At 46.3% G+C, this 21,064-nt stretch overlaps 1 protein-coding gene across 1 annotated transcript in view; it reads right to left on the bottom strand.

The window, feature by feature from the left end:
- LOC308329196 (synaptotagmin-14-like) overlaps positions 1-18,719 on the bottom strand; it is a gene marked incomplete at both ends in the record, with an annotated part of 28,500 nt that extends 9,781 nt beyond the window's left edge. The window contains 6 exons of the mRNA XM_080783399.1: positions 1,194-1,382; positions 2,229-2,665; positions 7,391-7,654; positions 7,842-8,012; positions 11,555-11,605; positions 17,906-18,719. Coding sequence (XP_080639525.1) covers positions 1,194-1,382; positions 2,229-2,665; positions 7,391-7,654; positions 7,842-8,012; positions 11,555-11,605; positions 17,906-18,719 — 1,926 coding nt within the window. The remainder of the gene's footprint in view (positions 1-1,193; positions 1,383-2,228; positions 2,666-7,390; positions 7,655-7,841; positions 8,013-11,554; positions 11,606-17,905) is intronic.
- Positions 18,720-21,064: the final 2,345 nt, after the last annotated feature.

Below are 21,064 nucleotides of genomic sequence, written 5' to 3'. Positions count from 1 at the left end.
ACACACACACACACACACGCACACGCACACGCACGCACGCACACACACACAGCCAGCCACAATCACGTTTAATCAGAGCATTCAATGCTCCAAACTAGGGCTTTAAGCAACTAGTCGACTGTTCAACTAATACAACTAATACAATCGAAACGAAATCACCTGTAGATTTAGTCGACTGAAATCCTACGATATTTAGGTCGACTAAAACTAGACTAAACACTAACACATTCCAGGTGACTAACATGTGACTAAAACTAAATGGAAGCTATATATTCAAGAGACTATATTATGACTAAAAACTAAACTCTAAACTCGCTGACAAAAACAACCCTGTCTTGTTGACTCCACTGACCTGCCAGGCGAGGTTCTGACTCCACTGACCTGCCAGGCGAGGTTCTGACTCCACTGACCTGCCAGACGAGGTTCTGACTCCACTGACCTGCCAGGCGAGGTTCTGACTCCACTGACCTGCCAGACGAGGTTCTGACTCCACTGACCTGCCAGGCGAGGTTCTGACTCCACTGACCTGCCAGGCGAGGTTCTGACTCCACTGACCTGCCAGGCGAGGTTCTGACTCCACTGACCTGGCAGACGAGGTTCTGACTCCACTGACCTGCCAGGCGAGGTTCTGACTCCACTGACCTGGCAGACGAGGTTCTGACTCCACTGACCTGGCAGACGAGGTTCTGACTCCACTGACCTGCCAGGCGAGGTTCTGACTCCACTGACCTGCCAGGCGAGGTTCTGACTCCACTGACCTGCCAGGCGAGGTTCTGACTCCACTGACCTGGCAGACGAGGTTCTGACTCCACTGACCTGCCAGACGAGGTTCTGACTCCACTGACCTGGCAGACGAGGTTCTGACTCCACTGACCTGCCAGACGAGGTTCTGACTCCACTGACCTGCCAGGCGAGGTTCTGACTCCACTGACCTGCCAGACGAGGTTCTGACTCCACTGACCTGGCAGACGAGGTTCTGACTCCACTGACCTGCCAGGCGAGGTTCTGACTCCACTGACCTGCCAGAAGAGGTTCTGACTCCACTGACCTGCCAGGCGAGGTTCTGACTCCACTGACCTGCCAGACGAGGTTCTGACTCCACTGACCTGCTAGACGAGGTTCTGACTCCACTGACCTGCCAGAAGAGGTTCTGACTCCACTGACCTGCTAGACGAGGTTCTGACTCCACTGACCTGCCAGGCGAGGTTCCCGCTGGGTTGCAGCGCCGGCGTGTCCGTGACGGAGGTGACGGTGACGGCCAGGCGCTGCTCGTTAGCGTGGTAGTCCAGCAGCACGTCCAGGGTGCCGCCGTGCTTCATGGCGCCCGGGTTGGCCTCGTAGCCTTTAGGGAACAGAGCCTCCCACCCATTGGCTGAAATGCCCTGGAGGAGGAGGAGGAGGAGGAGATAAAAAAAAATAATAATAATAAAACACGGCGATTGCCAGGGACGTTATCCCGTCTTATGGACGTCTTTGCAATGGATGCCACAGGCGTTAAGACATCCTCCCTTGGGAATAAAAAAATAATAATCTTTTTTTATTTTTATTTTCTTATTATTATTATTATTATTTTTTTTTTCAACCATATTTTGAAAATTCCTCAAATCTGGTGTACAGGTGATGACATGCACATTACATGCATAATAGAATTACAAATTATTTCTTTCTTTATAATGGCTGAATTGGCACTCAGAGCGTAAACTGGTGACCACCAGGTGGCGCTGAAGGAGTTTTAACCTGGTTCAAAGCCAGATGGCGCCAGAGCTCTCTACCCCTGAAAGTGCCAGCCGTTTTTTGGAAGAAAAAAGAAACACGACAAAAAAATGCCCGACAATCAGTTCCCGGTTCAAAGCCTGGTAAACATCCGCTAGTTTCCTCCCAGTGGTGGACGTGAGCGGTCCGGGGAATAATACTTTTTGGCAAATTAAGATCTAACAAATTAAGATCTAATCAAGCCCCGAATATCGAATTATATATATATATATATTATATTATGCCATAATGCACATAAAGACATGCGTGCACAAGTATGTTTAGGTGTACGCGAGAAAAAAGTGCTAAAACATGCTAATTTATTATTTTTTTTCCCCCTGGATTATTCATCCATCAATCCATCTTCAACCGCTTATCCGTAGTCGGGTCGCGGGGGCAACAGCTCCACCAGAGAGCTCCAGGCTCACCTGTTTAAATCAACCCTGCTCACCTGTAATTAAATCAACCCTGCTCACCTGTGTGCTGAGCGGCGCGGTGCTGTCGCTGCAGGGCGCGTCCTCCCCGTAGGCCTTGGTCAGGTAGCGCTCCATGTCGTTCTGTCGCGACACCGCCGTCCCGCTGTCCCCGCTGTCCCCGTCCTCCCCGTCGCTGGGACACTTGTCTCCGTCTCCGTAGGCGTAGAGGAGGAGCACGGGGCTGTCCGTGCCGGCGGGCGACATGCAGCCGCCCTTGGCATCGTTGGTGTCCTTGGCCCCACCCCCTAGGCCCTGCAGGTTGTACGGCGTGTTGGCGCCCCCTAGGCCCATTTGGTCGTAAGGCGTGTTGGCGCCCCCTAGGCCCAGGTCGGACGGCGTGCAGCAGGACATGCGAGGCGAGCCGTTGTCGTCGTGGTACGGCGGAGGCTGCAGCTCGTCCAGCGGCGGTGTCCGTCGCATCCTCTGGATGTAGCTGGCTGCATGTTAGTGGGTTAGTGATGTTAACCCATTCTGGCCGGGAACCCATTTTGGTGTTTGGCATCATGTTATGCTTTAGCTATTGAAAAATAGCAGATCTACAAGCTCATAGCGCGCCACCGAGTGGCGCGCTACGAGCTTGTAGGTCTGCTATTTTTGAAAAAAATCGAAGAACGACTGACATTTTTAGAATCTGATCTCAGGTCAGAATGGGTTAATCAGACCAGTGTGTGTCCAGTGGAAACCTCGTATGAATCTGATCTCAGGTCAGAATGGGTTAAAGGAGAATTCCATACTAAAAGGCTTTCTTACCTTTCTTTGTAGTTGTTACGTCCCCATCAAAGAGGTCCAGGTGTTATTTTGTGCAAAAGCTCCTTATTGGCTATTTCCCCTATCATAAGCCCATAAATGAATTGCATTGAATTGAATGGGATGTATGGGGTGTTGTGCTAATTCGCTTATTTCCATCGCTCAAAATTGAAAAAAAAATTGTATATATCCTCTCTTCATAATGTAAATAATAACCCAGGCGGCACACTTTACTACTTATTTAGATGGAAATAAGCGAATTAGCACAACACCCCATACATCCCATTCAATTCAATGCAATTCATTGAGGGCTTATGGTAGGGGAAATAGCCAATAAGGAGCTTTTGCACAAAATAACACCTGGACCTCTTTGATGGGGACGTAACAACTACAAAGAAAGGTAAGAAAGCCTTTTAGTATGGAATTCTCCTTTAATGAAAAAATAATTATGATTCTAGCATGCTCCATCGTTTACTCATAAGCATTTTAGTACACCTTGGTTTCAGTGAAAAGTGAAACCAATTGTGTACTAAAATGCTTATAAGTAATGCTTATAGGTAATGCTAGAATCATAATTATTTTTTCGGTGTAAACTAGAGACTTGCGGCTTTAAAATGAGACATTTCGTGACATTGTGGTCATATCGCACATATTTCTATTATTCATTCAAAAAGTCGCCAAATCTGGCCCAATAATGCACAATAAGATGATATTAAATGTAGCCACAAGAGGGTTAAAGTCCCTAATATATGTTTCAGTTTCTGGATGTACATCTGGCTGCGTGTTGGAACCAGACAGGTACAGTATAGGCCAGTCATTTACATTTACATTCTGTATCCCACCATTTTTCTGTATAACCCCATTTTCTCAGCCGGTGTGGATGAATGCATGAGGAGTGAGTGAGTGAGCAGCGTGTTATTTTCAGCCTGAGGGTGATGTGGTTACAGCTGGCTTCAGTACAAAGAGTCCCTCAGGGATGATAAATAGAATGCTGTACCTTCAGCAACAACGGAGAGAGAGAGAGAGAGAGAGAGAGAGAGAGAGAGAGAGAGAGAGAGAGAGAGAGAGAGAGAGAGAGAGAGAGAGAGAACCGACCCAGAGGCTGGCCTGGATAACTCTCGCATAGATGCACTTAACACATTTCTTGCGGGAACCCATTTCGGTGTTTTAAGCATCATGTTATGCTTTAGCTATTGAAAAATAGCAGATCTACAAGCTCATAGCGCGGCACCGAGTGCCGCGCTACGAGCTTGTAGATCTGCTATTTTTTGAAAAATCGTGAACATGTGGTGCAAAATCTTTGAATATTCTTTCAGAGCGAACGTTTTTAACGAAAAGCTTTGCTTTTCTGAGGGGGTCCCTGGAACTACATATTTTTAGATGGGGGGTCGGTGGCCAATTACATGTGATTTTTGGGGGTCCTTGACATGAAAATGTTTGAGAACGACTGATATAGAAACATGTTTTTTTCTGAAAACTGTCAAATCAGGTCCAAATGGCTTAAACTAGACTAGCATTTACATTTACACTCACTGCTTTGAGGACAAACTCCTGCTCTCTTTAAGGTCTTCTTCAAGATGACTATTTGTTTTTCCAACTGCCAGCAGCAGAAAATAAAAACAGAATTATGTTTCTAAAAAAAGACGGCACAAACTCATACAAGAATAGCAATATCAAATGCAAAGCAATACCCTGAGTTTAAATTTAAAAAAAACCTACAGGGATTCAAGTCATTAAAAACTGAACATAAAGCTAATGTCATCTGTTGCTCTTGCATTGGATTGCCTCCCCGAGTTCATGTCCCATGTTCCCATGAGTAGATGAGTTCATGTCCCATGTTCCCATGAGTAGATGAGTTCATGTCCCATGTTCCCATGAGTAGATGAGTTCATGTCCCATGTTCCCATGAGTAGATGAGTTCATGTCCCATGTTCCCATGAGTAGATGAGTTCATGTCCCATGTTCCCATGAGTAGATGTTCATGTCCCATGTTCCCATGAGTAGATGAGTTCATGTCCCATGTTCCCATGAGTAGATGAGTTCATGTCCCATGTTCCCATGAGTAGATGAGTTCATGTCCCATGTTCCCATGAGTAGATGAGTTCATGTCCCATGTTCCCATGAGTAGATGAGTTCATGTCCCATGTTCCCATGAGTAGATGAGTTCATGTCCCATGTTCCCATGAGTAGATGAGTTCATGTCCCATGTTCCCATGAGTAGATGAGTTCATGTCCCATGTTCCCATGAGTAGATGAGTTCATGTCCCATGTTCCCATGAGTAGATGAGTTCATGTCCCATGTTCCCATGAGTAGATGAGTTCATGTCCCATGTTCCCATGAGTAGATGAGTTCATGTCCCATGTTCCCATGAGTAGATGAGTTCATGTCCCATGTTCCCATGAGTAGATGAGTTCATGTCCCATGTTCCCATGAGTAGATGAGTTCATGTCCCATGTTCCCATGAGTAGATGAGTTCATGTCCCATGTTCCCATGAGTAGATGAGTTCATGTCCCATGTTCCCATGAGTAGATGAGTTCATGTCCCATGTTCCCATGAGTAAATGAGTTCATGTCCCATGTTCCCATGAGTAGATGAGTTCATGTCCCATGTTCCCATGAGTAGATGAGTTCATGTCCCATGTTCCCATGAGTAGATGAGTTCATGTCCCATGTTCCCATGAGTAAATGAGTTCATGTCCCATGTTCCCATGAGTAGATGAGTTCATGTCCCATGTTCCCATGAGTAGATGAGTTCATGTCCCATGTTCCCATGAGTAGATGAGTTCATGTCCCATGTTCCCATGAGTAGATGAGTTCATGTCCCATGTTCCCATGAGTAGATGAGTTCATGTCCCATGTTCCCATGAGTAGATGAGTTCATGTCCCATGTTCCCATGAGTAGATGAGTTCATGTCCCATGTTCCCATGAGTAGATGAGTTCATGTCCCATGTTCCCATGAGTAGATGAGTTCATGTCCCATCTACTAGGACAGGGGGTTCTCAACGTTTTTGTCCGGGGACCCCCGGGAAATGCTTTGGCCATGCCTCGTGACCCCCGCCCCGCCCCCAATACAAACTGACTGCAAAACCCCCCCCCCCTTAATATTAGAGAAAATATATATATCATAAATTAATACTGAAACCAGATATAATCCTTAAGGAAAGTGTATGCTTGTACTATGTAAACTCTTGCTTTACATTTTTCCAGCCTTCCAGAAAAAAAATGGGGACCCTCCAAAATAATTTGGCGTAGAATTCACTACTACTGTAGTCTGAGATGCAAGAACTGGCACTATAGTGTGTCAGTGTTTGAAATGCAACTCAAAGTGCTTTACGGAGCAAGAAAGAAAATAAAAGAAAGACATTGAAATAATAGCAGTGAATAAACAACAAGGATGCTAGAAGCTCAACTAAAAGCCAGAATGTAGAAGTAGGTCTAACCCATTCTGACCGGGCACCCATTTTGGTGTTGGCATCATGTTATGCTTTAGCTATTGAAAAATAGCAGATCTACAAGCTCGTAGCGCGCCACCGAGTGGCGCGATACGAGCTTGTAGGTCTGCTATTTTTGAAAAATTCGAAGAACGACTGACATTTTTAGAATCTGATCTCAGGTCAGAATGGAGTTAATCAGACCAGTGTGTGTCCCGTGGAAACCTCGTATGAATCTGATCTCAGGTCAGAATGGGCTAAAGATGAGAGGCTGCCTGTCGAAGGACTAGCAGTGGGACGAGTCCCTCCCCCATATTTTAGTCTAGTCTGTATTTGTTGACAGAATTGTAAATGTATTTAGTCTTAGTTTTCGTCATCACAGCCTAGTTTTGTAGTCGACTTTTTTTTTTTTTTTGCAACTGAATGTCTGGGAAATGGAAATTAAGAGTTTACATATATAGTACACATAGTGTATAGTGCATAAACTTTCCTTAATGATTATATCTGGTTTCAGTATTCATTCATGATGTAAACGGTAAATGGTGCATTTATATATAGCGCCTTTATCCAAGGCGCTTTACATAGATATTACATTCACCCATTCACACACACACACACACACACACACACACACACACACACACACACACACACACACACACACACACACACACACACACACACACACACACACACACACACACACACACACACACACACACACACACACACACACACACACACACACACACACACACACACCTTTACATAGATTGGTGCATTACATTCACACACATCCACACACTGATAGCGGAGGAAACCATGCAAGGCACCAACAACCTGCACATCGGAGAGCAATCAGGGGGTTCATTCAGAGTCTTGCTCAAGGACACTTCCCAGTTCGAGCCCACAACAGGGATCGAACTCGCAACCCTTGAGAGTTCTCACTCAGCAGGAAGGAAGTGTTTTACGACAGACTTACCGTCGTGTGCCGACGCCTCGCTGCTGTAGCCGTCGTAGGCGGCGGTCGGCCTGCAGTCCCAGCTCCGCCCCAGCGGCGCCCCCTCCTGGTGGTGGTGGTGGTGGTGGGGGTGGTGCAGGTACTGGCCCAGCAGCTCCTCGTCGCTGTCGGAGGACGACGGCGAGCCCAACGCCGCCGCGGCCGCGGCCGCCACCGCCGTGGGCAGCTCCGCTGGAGCGTTGGAGGAGGAGCACGCCTTCTCCGCTAGCTGCGCCGACCCGCTGCCTGTAGGTTTTGAGGGTGAAATCAACCCTCAAGGCTTTCTGACAGACATACATTTATGATTTTAATGTGAATAGAATATTGAGAAGGTGCAGTGACCAGTAGTGACCAGCAGGGCTGATCCACAGCGTTGCTGGTCCACAGCGTTACATTATGTGTATCATTAGAAGGTGCAGTAACACATAGTGACCTGCGGTAGCGGCGGTGGCGCCGCTGAGCTCGTCGAGGCCCCCGTGGCCGCGCGGGGCGGAGCCTCTCTCCTGATTGGACGACAGCTTGTTGTTGAGGTAAACGAACAGGACGAGCATTAGGACCATGAGGACGCTGATGGCCGACAGCAGGCCCAGAGCCTCGGGAGACACTGAGGAGAGGAGAGAGACACACGGTGGAGGATGAAGTACGCTAATTGTTTTACTTCAGTAAAAGTACCAATACTGCAATTTAGAAGTACTTCGTTACAGGTAAAAAATACGGAATTGAAAATGTACTTGAGTAAAAGTACAAGAGTAGCGGCATCGAAATGTACTTAAAAGTACTAAAAGTAAAAGGATTCATGTTGCAGAAATATGTCCCATTTCACAAATTCAAAATGTGTAGAAAAATCTATTGATTCAGCAGATCTACAAGCTCACAATGCGTCTCTGAACTTGTAGATCGGCAATTTTCAAATGGCCGAAATGTATAGGGTCTAAATGTATAGGGTCTAAATGTATAGGGTCTAAATGTATAGGGTCTGAATGTATAGGGTCTAAATGTATAGGGTCTAAATGTATAGGGTCTACATGTATAGGGTCTAAATGTATAGGTCTAAATGTATAGGTCTAAATGTATAGGGTCTAAATGTATAGGGTCTAAATGTATAGGGTCTAAATGTATAGGGTCTAAATGTATAGGGTCTAAATGTATAGGGTCTACATGTATAGGGTCTAAATGTATAGGTCTAAATGTATAGGTCTAAATGTATAGGGTCTAAATGTATAGGGTCTAAATGTATAGGTCTAAATGTATAGGGTCTAAATGTATAGGGTGTATAGGGTCTAAATGTATAGGTCTAAATGTATAGGGTCTAAATGTATAGGGTCTAAATGTATAGGGTCTAAATGTATAGGTCTAAATGTATAGGTCTAAATGTATAGGGTCTAAATGTATAGGGTCTAAATGTATAGGGTCTAAATGTATAGGGTCTAAATTAGGGATGCACCGAAAGGGAAATTCTTGGCCGAAACCGAATACCGAATATAGGAAACAGTTGGCCGAAAACCCAATACCGAATAGCCGAATACATCTTTGTTGTAAAGCTACCTGATTATGGCAAAAGACATGATTATGGATTTTTATAATCGATTCATCGGGCGATTATTTAAACGATGAATCGATGAATCAGATTATGGCACCTTTTTGCAATTACCTTTAAAAAAATGCTTCACGTTATTGTAGGCATGTTGTAACTAACAATAAAGACAATACAAATGAATACTCCTTCAAAATTAATATTTTACCCCGTTTTTTATACAATTTGATTTGCCATTCCTTGTACTTGTAATGATACTGTTATCTGTAATGTTGACCGTGTATAGCTGACTGTCTTTCTTTCCATTTCTATCTCTGGGACCCCAATTTATTTTTTATTTCTATTGTAAAATCAATGTAAATTTTGAGAGTCTATTTGGTTCCATTTTTGCACTCTGTTACAGAACCTTAGGGTCCACTTGGTTTACTTTCTAACTATCTAGCTCTAGCTGGAACTCCCACTATGAGAACCACTGTCCTACACACAGTCTGTACGCACACACGCGCGCGCGCGCACACACACACACACACACACACACACACACACACACACACAATAGCACGCTAGCTGATGGGGGGGAAAACGTTCTTATTTAGCAGCCATATTAGCATGTTCTCTAGGCTCTAGTATCACATATTGCCAAAGTTAAACAGCACTGAACAACTGTTCATTGTTAAGCAAAACGTTCACGGACGTTCTGCTTCTGCTTTAGCCCTATGTCCACTTCAATGCGCTGCTGAGATTACAGTAGCCTACACAGGTGACAGGTGGAACAAATTGGAGGAGCTAACGAGCTAGTGCTACACTGCTAGTGTTCGTCCGTCGTAGCCTGCCTGCAAGCTCGCAGATTCAGACATTGGGGAGCATTTTTGGTCATACGACAAAAGAATAGACAGTGGCGGTGCTCACAAATACCATGTTTTGGGACCTGTTTTGGGCATTTTGCAACCTGTTGATGAGCTCGCAGTTTTCGCGGAGCGCATCGCAGCCACAGAGACGCTCCGTGTGTGTGTGTGTGTGTGTGTGGGAGACTGAAGTTGGGGAGAGAGAGAGGGGTAGATGCGTAGCGCTCTGGTTACGTTCAAGACAATCGCGTGTTGTGTTTATAGCGACCCAGTGTTTTGACTATTCGGTGATATATTTTCGGCCTATTTGAGCCGAAACCGAATAGGCCGAAAATACATTTTTAGCCATTTTCGGCCGAATATTTTCGGTGGCCGAATTTTCGGTGCATCCCTAGTCTAAATGTATAGGGTCTAAATGTATAGGGTCTAAATGTATAGGGTCTAAATGTATAGGGTCTAAATGGTTAATGTATGTTTTGTTTTCTAATCAAGTAGAGAGCTCTAGGACTCAGAGCAGCAGTCGTACCCAGACAGCAGAGAGCTCTAGGACTCAGAGCAGCAGTCGTACCCAGACAGCAGAGAGCTCTAGGACTCAGAGCAGCAGTCGTACCCAGACAGCAGAGAGCTCTAGGACTCAGAGCAGCAGTCGTACCCAGACAGCAGAGAGCTCTAGGACTCAGAGCAGCAGTCGTACCCAGACAGACAGCAGAGAGCTCTAGGACTCAGAGCAGCAGTCGTACCCAGACAGCAGAGAGCTCTAGGACTCAGAGCAGCAGTCGTACCCAGACAGCAGAGAGCTCTAGGACTCAGAGCAGCAGTCGTACCCAGACAGCAGAGAGCTCTAGGACTCAGAGCAGCAGTCGTACCCAGACAGCAGAGAGCTCTAGGACTCAGAGCAGCAGTCGTACCCAGACAGCAGAGAGCTCTAGGACTCAGAGCAGCAGTCGTACCCAGACAGAGAGCAGAGAGCTCTAGGACTCAGAGCAGCAGTCGTACCCAGACAGACAGCAGAGAGCTCTAGGACTCAGAGCAGCAGTCGTACCCAGACAGCAGAGAGCTCTAGGACTCAGAGCAGCAGTCGTACCCAGACAGCAGAGAGCTCTAAAGGGACTCAGAGCAGCAGCATACATCAGCCAGACTTGGCAACACTCAGCAGAAAGATCTAGTGTCAACTACCAGTGTCAACTACCAGTGTCAACTACCAGTGTCAACTACCAGTGTCGCAAGTTTCCCAGGTGAATATTGACCGCCGCTTCTTCGAAGCAGCTGGTAAAAAAACCCGCACACGGGTAGTCGCTCACTGTGTAAACAAACCAGACAATCCCAGAAATATGGAGGCCGCTACCATCACCATGTGACACATATTGTTCTCTATATAGACTCTCAAATCGTTGACTGGCAGGTGTGTGTGTCGGCCAACGGAATACAAAGTAGCTTTCATGGAATACAATGGAGTGAAATGCGTCGTGGCGACTCACGGGAATTATGACAAATAAGCGGTGTAAAATGTAAGATGACGTCATGAGGATGAACAGGTGACGTGATGTCAGAGTGATGTCAGAGTGATGTCAGAGTGATGTCATGAGGATGAACAGGTGACGTGATGTCAGAGTGATGTCATGAGGATGAACAGGTGACGTGACGTCAGAGTGACGTCATGAGGATGAACAGGTGACGTGACGTCAGAGTGACGTCATGAGGATGAACAGGTGACGTGACGTCAGAGTGACGTCATGAGGATGAACAGGTGACGTGATGATGTCATACCTCTTCTGACGCAGATCAGCTCATTCACTCCACAGTTGCGCTCAGCGCCACCTGCAAACACAATGCATGTGTGAGTGACCGCACACGCACACGCACGCACACGCACACACACACACACACACACACACACATGACACTGTCATGATTTGTAGAATGAATCGTCCTCAGTGTGAGAGTGAGTAAAGTAACGTAACAGAATATTCCTCCCTCATGCGGATCAGGGACCAGAATGTCCACGACTCGTCCCAGTTTAGTTTCCCTTTAATCACATCTACGCTTCTCCACACCTGCCCGACTAAATTAAACACATCTCCACACCTTGCCCGACTAAATTAAACACATCTCCACACCTTGCCCGACTAAATTAAACACATCTCCTCACCTTGCCCGACTAAATTAAACACATCTCCACACCTTGCCCGACTAAATTAAACACATCTCCTCACCTTTCCCGACTAAATTAAACACATCTCCACACCTTGCCCGACTAAATTAAACACATCTCCACACCTTGCCCGACTAAATTAAACACATCTACACACCCTGCCCGACTAAATTAAACACATCTCCACACCTTGCCCGACTAAATTAATCATATCTACACACCTTGCCCGACTAAATTAAACACATCTCCACACCTGCCCAACAAAATTTACGGACATGTATTTACATGTATTTACTGTCACAGGCCTAATGGTGTATTTTATTTTATGTTGTATATTATGTAATCTGCCTCGTTAGGGATCTGGAGTGTCAGTTTGGTAATTCACTTGATCATTGTTTGCAAACCGTCATGTCGGGTTTGTTGTCATTGTTTATGTAAACTGTTAAGAGTGTCCTGTAAGTCCATATATGGGCGGTGCTACTTCGGAAGCATGACACAAGAATAGCAAATCTACAAGCTCGTAGCGCGCCACCGAGTGGCGCGCTACGAGCTTGTAGGTCTGCTATTTTTGAAAAATCGAAGAACGACTGACATAGAAACATAGCTTTTTCAGGAAACTATCAGGATGTAGAAGAAGACATTTTTTAGAATCTGATCTCAGGTCATGTCTTGATTGATTGATTGATTGATTGATTGATTCTTTATTTAACCGTTAAATAAATAGTCAATCAATCAATAATGTAAGGCGCATGTATGGCGACGGGTTGTGAGCTTGTAAATCTGCTGTTTTTTTTAAATTAAATACATCTTTTAAGAAGTTTGAAAAAAGAAAAACAACAGAAGCCCCTACACATTACCACTGTCAGACTGTCTGAGAACCGCTGGTTTAAAAAAGCAACATTAGGAAGTAAAGTCCAAAAAAACACACACACACACCTGCACTTTAGAAACAAGCCCCAAGAAACTGCAACATTGAACTATGAAGAGAGTATAGCCTGACCCAGTCCATGCTTTCTGGTCTAGAGGGGTGGGTAGCCTGACCCAGTCCGTGCTTTCTGGTCTAGAGGGGAGGGTAGTAGCCTGGCCCAGCCAGCATGCTTTCTGGTCTAGAGGAGCGGGTAGCCTGGCCCAGCCAGCATGCTTTCTGGTCTAGAGGGGCGGGTAGTAGCCTGGCCCAGCCAGCATGCTTTCTGGTCTAGAGGAGCGGGTAGCCTGGCCCAGCCAGCATGCTTTCTGGTCTAGAGGGGCGGGTAGTAGCCTGGCCCAGCCAGCATGCTTTCTGGTCTAGAGGGGCGGGTAGGGTAGCCTGGCCCAGCCAGCATGCTTTCTGGTCTAGAGGGGCGGGTGGTAGCCTGGCCCAGCCAGCATGCTTTCTGGTCTAGAGGGGCGGGTCGTAGCCTGGCCCAGCCAGCGTGCTTTCTGGTGTAGAGGGGCGGGTGTAGCCTGACCCAGCCAGCGTGCTTTCTGGTCTAGAGAGGCGGGTGTAGCCTGGCCCAGTCAGCGTGCTTTCTGGTCTAGAGGGGCAGGTAGTAGCCTGGCCCAGCCAGCGTGCTTTCTGGTCTAGAGGGGCGGGTAGCCTGGCCCAGCCAGCGTGCTCTCTGGTCTAGAGGGGCGGGTAGTAGCCTGACCCAGTCCGTGCTTTCTGGTCTAGAGGGGCGGGTAGTAGCCTGGCCCAGCCAGCATGCTTTCTGGTCTAGAGGGGCGGGTGTAGCCTGGCCCAGCCAGCGTGCTCTCTGGTCTAGAGGGGCGGGTGTAGCCTGGCCCAGCCAGCATGCTTTCTGGTCTAGAGGGGCGGGTAGTAGCCTGACCCAGCCAGCGTGCTTTCTGGTCTAGAGGAGCGGGTAGCCTGGCCCAGCCAGCATGCTTTCTGGTCTAGAGGGGCGGGTAGTAGCCTGACCCAGCCAGCGTGCTTTCTGGTCTAGAGGGGCGGGTAGTAGCCTGACCCAGCCAGCGTGCTTTCTGGTCTAGAGGGGTGGGTAGCCTGGCCCAGCCAGCGTGCTTTCTGGTCTAGAGGGGCGGGTAGTAGCCTTTTAGTAGCTTTTAGCGAAAGAAAAAAAAAAGCCTGAATACCGAGGCTACAGAGAGAGAGTAATTCATGTGTAGGACTAAATACTAAATACATTGTACGTTGCGTTCATTTTGATTATTTGTCTCCGAACCCAAAACACTCTTAATAGCCATAATATGATCCCATTATCATAATTACCGGTTGTTGTAATTGTGATAATGGGTTCCCACACAATGTACCGTAATCACTCAGCGGGCGCTGCCAGTGGATGAAACACAATGGTGTAAGCCAAGGTAACTTTTACTTAACCCATTCTGACCTGAGATCAGATTCATACGAGGTTTCCACTGGACACACACTGGTCTGATTAACCCATTCTGACCTGAGATCAGATTCTAAAAATCGTCGTTCTTCGATTTTTCAAAAAATAGCAGACCTACAAGCTCATAGTGCGCCACTCGGTGGCGCGCTATGAGCTTGTAGATCTGCCATTTTTCAATAGCTAAAGCACGACATGATGCTATAACACCACAATGGGTTCCCGTTCAGAATGGGTTAAGTACTGTACTTAAGTACAATTTTGAGGTACTTGTACTTTACTTGAGTACTTTCCAATTTACAGTACTTTTACTTCTTACTCCACTATATCTCAGAGCCAACCTTTTTACTTTTACTCTTTACACTACTTTGGAGATTTTAATTTAGATTAGAAAAAACATACATTATAACCACTTCAACCCAATGCATTTCGGCCATTTGAAAATAGCCGTTCCACAAGCTCGCAATGTGCGTGGCAACAACGCGTCCATTTGGTTTCATTTGATACGCTCTCAAGAGTTAAATATATTGTTAAAAGAAACATCTTCATTACTCAAGTTACAAGAAAGTCTGAGACAATTAGATCATGTTGCAGAATAATTATTTTGACCAACGTACGTGTGCCTGTTGTGTTGTCTCTCCTAATGGTACCAACATTACATTACATACATCAATACAGCATGGAATGGAATTGTGGACAAAACGTCTTATTCAACGATAACACAATATTTACTCTTGTGTCTGAGAGGCTATAAATGTCAAATGGTGGACTGTGGCTCAGATGCTGATAGATAGATAGATAGATAGATAGATAGATAGATAGATAGATAGATAGATAGATAGATAGATAGATAGATAGATAGATAGATAGATAGATAGATAGATAGATAGATAGATAGATAGATAGATAGATAACCAAACCACTGGCCTACTTTAAGCTATAGGCTACTGTGTGAAAACTACTGGCCTACGGCTACCTGTGGCTAACCTGACGCTGCCAGATGGGGGAGGTATTGGGCAGCTGTGAAACAAATTTGTGTAGCAAGCTTCTTGGATCTGGCAGCGTCAGGTTAACCTGTGGCGTCGCTCGCCGAAAACCAACGGATCTACACCACGCCCACATCATCGTAATCATCATCTGTCCCATCATTCGGCAACCGTGGTGTCGTCAGGCACCTATTATTATTATTATTAGTATTATTATTATTAATAAAGTCAAGCGGTTCTACAATAAAAGACACGTGTATTTATGTAGGCTATTTATAGCCTATATGTGTCTTAATAGGAAGGCGACGTCACGCCACTGATGTCGTGCGCCAAAAATAGCCGGTTGTTTGCGTGCGTGCGTGCGTGCACGGCGGCGGATGCACGCACGCACGCACAGGACTCTCTTTGCATTAATTGCTTTACAATTCAAGCTACAAGTAATTAAAATATAGGCCAATGTAATGATTAATTCTGCGGAATTATTTAATGATTTGGTTTAATTCCAATGAGAGAAACGTGTGTGTGGGTGGGTGTGTGTGGGTGTATGTGTCTGTGTCTGTGTGTGTATGTGTGCGCGCGCGCGTTAAAAAGAAATCCCTCCTGCCCCATATATAAATTAGATGAGATCTACAAGCTCACAAGGCGACGCGACGCGAGCTTGTAGATCTGCTCGTTTTCACCGCTTTGGAAACAATAATAAGGGAGGAATTTGGTCAATTGATTTGAGTCTTTATTAATAATTGCTCAAGCCAATAAAAAAGCGATGCCGTGCGTGCGCGTGTATAGGCTATATACATAGCTGTGCGTGTCTGTCTGTCTGTCTGTCTGTCAGTCTGTCTGTCTGTCTGTCTGTCTGTCTGTCTGTCTGTCTGTCTGTCTGTCTGTCTGTCAGTCTGTCAGTCTGTCTGTCTGTCTGTCTGTCTGTCTGTCAGTCTGTCAGTCTGTCTGTCTGTCTGTCTGTCAGCATGTTATTAGTGATCAGAATAAACCAGTCTCTCTCTCTCTCTCTCTCTCTCTCTCTCTACTCACCATCCACCGCCATCGTGTTCTCTCCGTCTGTGTGTTGTTGTGTTTTCGGACTGAACCAAGACAGACTCTCAGCACAGGGTTCTGCATGGCTCCTCCCCCTCCCACCCCACCCCCACCTCTCACACACACACATGGAACAGTCCAGTGTCCGGATAAGGGCGTAGCAGTGGGCGTGGTTTTCTGGCTGCATGGCACCACTGAAAAATCGGACATTCTTATTTTTTTTATTTATCCCCATAATATAGAGATTTACAGATATTTATATATCAATTATACATTTCTGAACTGCCCACAGCCCTCCTACGAGACACAGACTGGTTTCTGAACTGCCCACAGCCCTCCTACGAGACACAGACTGGTTTCTGAACCGCCCACAGCCCTCCTATGAGACACAGACTGGTTTCTGAACTGCCCACAGCCCTCCTATGAGACACAGACTGGTTTCTGAACCGCCCACAGCCCTCCTATGAGACACAGACTGGTTTCTGAACTGCCCACAGCCCTCCTATGAGACACAGACTGGTTTCTGAACTGCCCACAGCCCTCCTATGAGACACAGACTGGTTTCTGAACCGCCCACAGCCCTCCTATGAGACACAGACTGGTTAATGAACTGCCCACAGCCCTCCTATGAGACACAGACTGGTTTCTGAACCGCCCACAGCCCTCCTATGAGACACAGACTGGTTACTGAACTGCCCACAGCCTCCTATGAGACACAGGCTGGTTTCTGAACTGCCCACAGTCCTCCTGAGACAAAGACTGGTTTTTGAACCGCCCACAGCCCTCCTATGAGACACAGACTGGTTTCTGAACTGCCCACAGCCCTCCTATGAGACACAGACTTGTGTATGAACTGCCCACAGCCCTCCTATGAGACACAGACTGGTTTCTGAACTGCCCACAGCCCTCCTATGAGACACAGACTGGTTTCTGAACCGCCCACAGCCCTCCTTTGAGACACAGACTGGTTTCTGAACCGCCCACAGCCCTCCTATGAGACACAGACTGGTTTCTGAACCGCCCACAGCCCTCCTATGAGACACAGACTGGTTTCTGAACTGCCCACAGCCCTCCTATGAGACACAGACTGGTGTCTGAACTGCCCACAGCCCTCCTATGAGACACAGACTGGTTTCTGAACTGCCCACATCACTCCTATGAGACACAAACTGTTTTTTTAGACTGTTTTTTTCTTTCCAAACATTTTTTTAACATTAACGTTTGTACAAGGAGTCAGCTCAAACAGAATATATGCTAAACGTATTCCTAGATTAATTTGATGGAGGGGATCACATCATGTTTTTCCTCTTTTTAGAGAAGAAATCTCAGTCTCCACCGAGATCAGCGTCCATGTTGACAGGAGAGATGATCAGAGGAGCAGCGTTTAAACCGTTACGGTTCAAACGTGGACAGAAGAATGGATAAAGTCTCTCAGTGAAGGAGCAGCCAGTGAAAGAGTAGAGATGGACTCTGGTCTCCACATCATAAAAGGAGACCAGACCCTCCTCATAGTCCACAAACACTCCCACTTTCTGGAGCCCCTCTCTTACAGGGAGGAGGACAGCAGGGTCAGCATTAGCCCAGTACTCATTTCTAATATTCAACCCTATAGTCCAGTAACCATCGTTGGGACTCAGTGTGATGTTGACTACCTTCCTGTTGATGGACTCTCTGGCCACTCCTATTGTCCAGGCAGTCTTCCCTCCAACCTGGTCCTCATAGTAAAACCTTCCTGAGGAGACGCTTTGTTTTCCTAAGACACCGAGCAATGGATAGAACCTCTCTTTGTTGACTGGCAGAATCTTCCATACGTTTCCATCACTCACTTGTTTTCCATCGTCAGACAGGATGAGTCTGCGATGTGCTGTATCAGGGTCCAGAGTTACATCCACCTCATATCGTTGCATCCTCCTCAGCTCAACATCATCCATCTGCTTCTTCATCTCCTGACTGAGTGTCTTCTCCAGCTGAGCCACAGCTGTCCTCACAGTCCCCACGTATGAAGGCTGAAGGACGTTTAACTTTGTCCAGTCCTTGGTGGGTGGCGAGGCGTTGGTGGATGTGAAGTTCTGGAGGAGGTGGAGGTGGTCTTCAGGGTGTGAGAGCTGGCTCAGCTCAGAGCTTCTCTTCTCCAACTGAGTGATGTCCTGTTTCAGATCTTTGATGAAGCCTTCAGCCTGTCTCTCTGTTGTTTTCTGCTTCCCTTCAATCACACCGATGAGCTCAGCCTGGCTTCTCTGAATACAGCTGATCAGAGCAGTGAAGACCTTCACACTGTCCTCTATCTCTGTGTCTGCATCCTTCCTGCTGAGCTCCACTGAGCGTTTCACCTCCTGGATCTGCCCTCGTCTCTCCTGGATCATCTGCTGGATTTCAGCCTCTGTCTTTCTGGCATATTCTTCGTTCCACTCGTGATACCTGAACGGACGAACCATTTCAGCAACAAAACTATTGATAGATACGTTTTGTCTCTTATAGGTTTCTTAACTCGTGGTCACAGGGTGTCTTAAAACACGATATCTGTCTTCATGCAATCCAGGAATGTTTATGACTTTATTACAGCAGAATATTAAGTTATCTAAAGGTCTGTATCTCTCTCTTCTCTTTGACTAATGGTCCTCACACTCTGTGTAATCAGCTTTTAAGTCAAGCTGACTGAAATCTGACCTCATCAACCATGACGTCAGTCATGCTCAAACATGGAGTTTCTCTCATGTCTGGATAACTTTCTAAGATCTCTTCACGTTGTCCATTGTTCTCTCTTCCAGGCCAAGGCTTTACCCATAATCGCATCTTTGATGAATATACAAACTGAACTCCCTGGGAAACCAGTGACTTCCAGGAAAGTGTGGATGGCAACAGACTCCGAGGAAGGTCGGTGACGCTGGAGAAACAGCTGACCTCCAGGAAAGACTGGCGGGGTAACAGGGGCCAGGGGGTAACAGGGGGGTAACAGTGACCACGCAAACTACAGAACTTACACATGATCAATACCCCCAGAGCAGGGGTATTAGGGGTGGGCACCTTTGACGATGGAGAAGGCCACTATATTTCACTCACTCAGTCCAGAGGGGCCACATTGCATATCACTGTCGTAATTGTCATATTTTTCAGGATTCCAATTTATTCTTTTTGGCAATTATATTTTCAGGATTTGAATTCAAATAATAGCAAAAATAGCCGATCTACATGCTCAAAACGCGTCGCATTGGAATCCTGAAAAATAACAATTTTTTGTTTTATTTCAAATTAATTTAGTTATAGTTATTACTTTTTGAACTTAATCCAAACACATTGCAGGACATACAAAAGCAGGTCCTGTTTGCATGTTTGGAATTGAAACAGCTGAAATCAATAATATATCAGTAATTCTGATATTAACCTGAGGGCCGCATTAGGTGAAGGTGGGGGGGCCGCATGTGGCCCCCGGGGTCCGCCCCAGAGTCTCCCGAGAGGAGGGGAGGAAGAGGAGGGGAGGAAGGGGAGGGGAGGAAGGGATACTCGATTGGACAGATTCAACGACAACAACAACGACAGTGACTCAGAGAAGGCTTCCTCGACTCAAATACACCAGAGTAAGGCCGTTTGGATGGATGGATGCTTGCACACCGCACCGCCCAGCGCCTGGTGAGACGTATGAGGACCCTAGGCAGGCTTGCACCTTGGATAGCTCCTACATACTGTAGCATTGTTATACACTTCATCACCCTGGATAGCTCCTACATACTGTAACATTGTTACACACTTCAGCACCTTGGATAGCTCCTACATACTGTAGCATTGTTACACACTTATGCACCATGGATAGCTCCTACATACTGTAGCATTGTTACACACTTCAGCACCTTGGATAGCTCCTACATACTGTAGCATTGTTACACACTTCAGCACCATGGATAGCTCCTACATACTGTAACATTGTTACACACTTCAGCACCATGGATAGCTCCTACATACTGTAACATTGTTACACACTTCAGCACCATGGATAGCTCCTACATACTGTAGCATTGTTACACACTTATGCACCATGGATAGCTCCTACATACTGTAACATTGTTACACACTTCAGCACCTTGGATAGCTCCTACATACTGTAGCATTGTTACACACTTCAGCACCATGGATAGCTCCTACACACTGTAGCATTGTTACACACTTCAGCACCTTGGATAGCTCCTACATACTGTAGCATTGTTACACACTTCAGCACCTTGGATAGCTCCTACATACTGTAGCATTGTTACACACTTCAGCACCTTGGATAGCTCTTACATACTGTAGCATTGTTACACACTTCAGCACCATGGATAGCTCCTACATACTGTATAGCATTGTTACACACTTCAGCACCATGGATAGCTCCTACATACTGTAGCATTGTTACACACTTCAGCACCATGGATAGCTCCTACATACTGTATAGCATTGTTACACACTTCAGCACCATGGATAGCTCCTACATACTGTATAGCATTGTTACACACTTCAGCACCATGGATAGCTCCTACACACTGTAGCATTGTTACACACTTCAGCACCATGGATAGCTCCTACATACTGTAGCATTGTTACACACTTCAGCACCCTGGATAGCTCCTACATACTGTAACATTGTTACACACTTCAGCACCCTGGATAGCTCCTACATACTGTAACATTGTTACACACTTCAGCCCCTTGGATAGCTCCTACATACTGTAACATTGTTACACACCTCAGTACCATGGATAGCTCCTACATACTGTAACATTGTTACACACTTCAGCACCCTGGATAG

Source organism: Protomyctophum bolini (assembly GCF_963924005.1).
Source record: "Protomyctophum bolini genome assembly, chromosome: 15".
Lineage (NCBI taxonomy): Eukaryota > Metazoa > Chordata > Actinopteri > Myctophiformes > Myctophidae > Protomyctophum > Protomyctophum bolini.
This window is presented reverse-complemented; position numbering and strand designations above follow the sequence as displayed.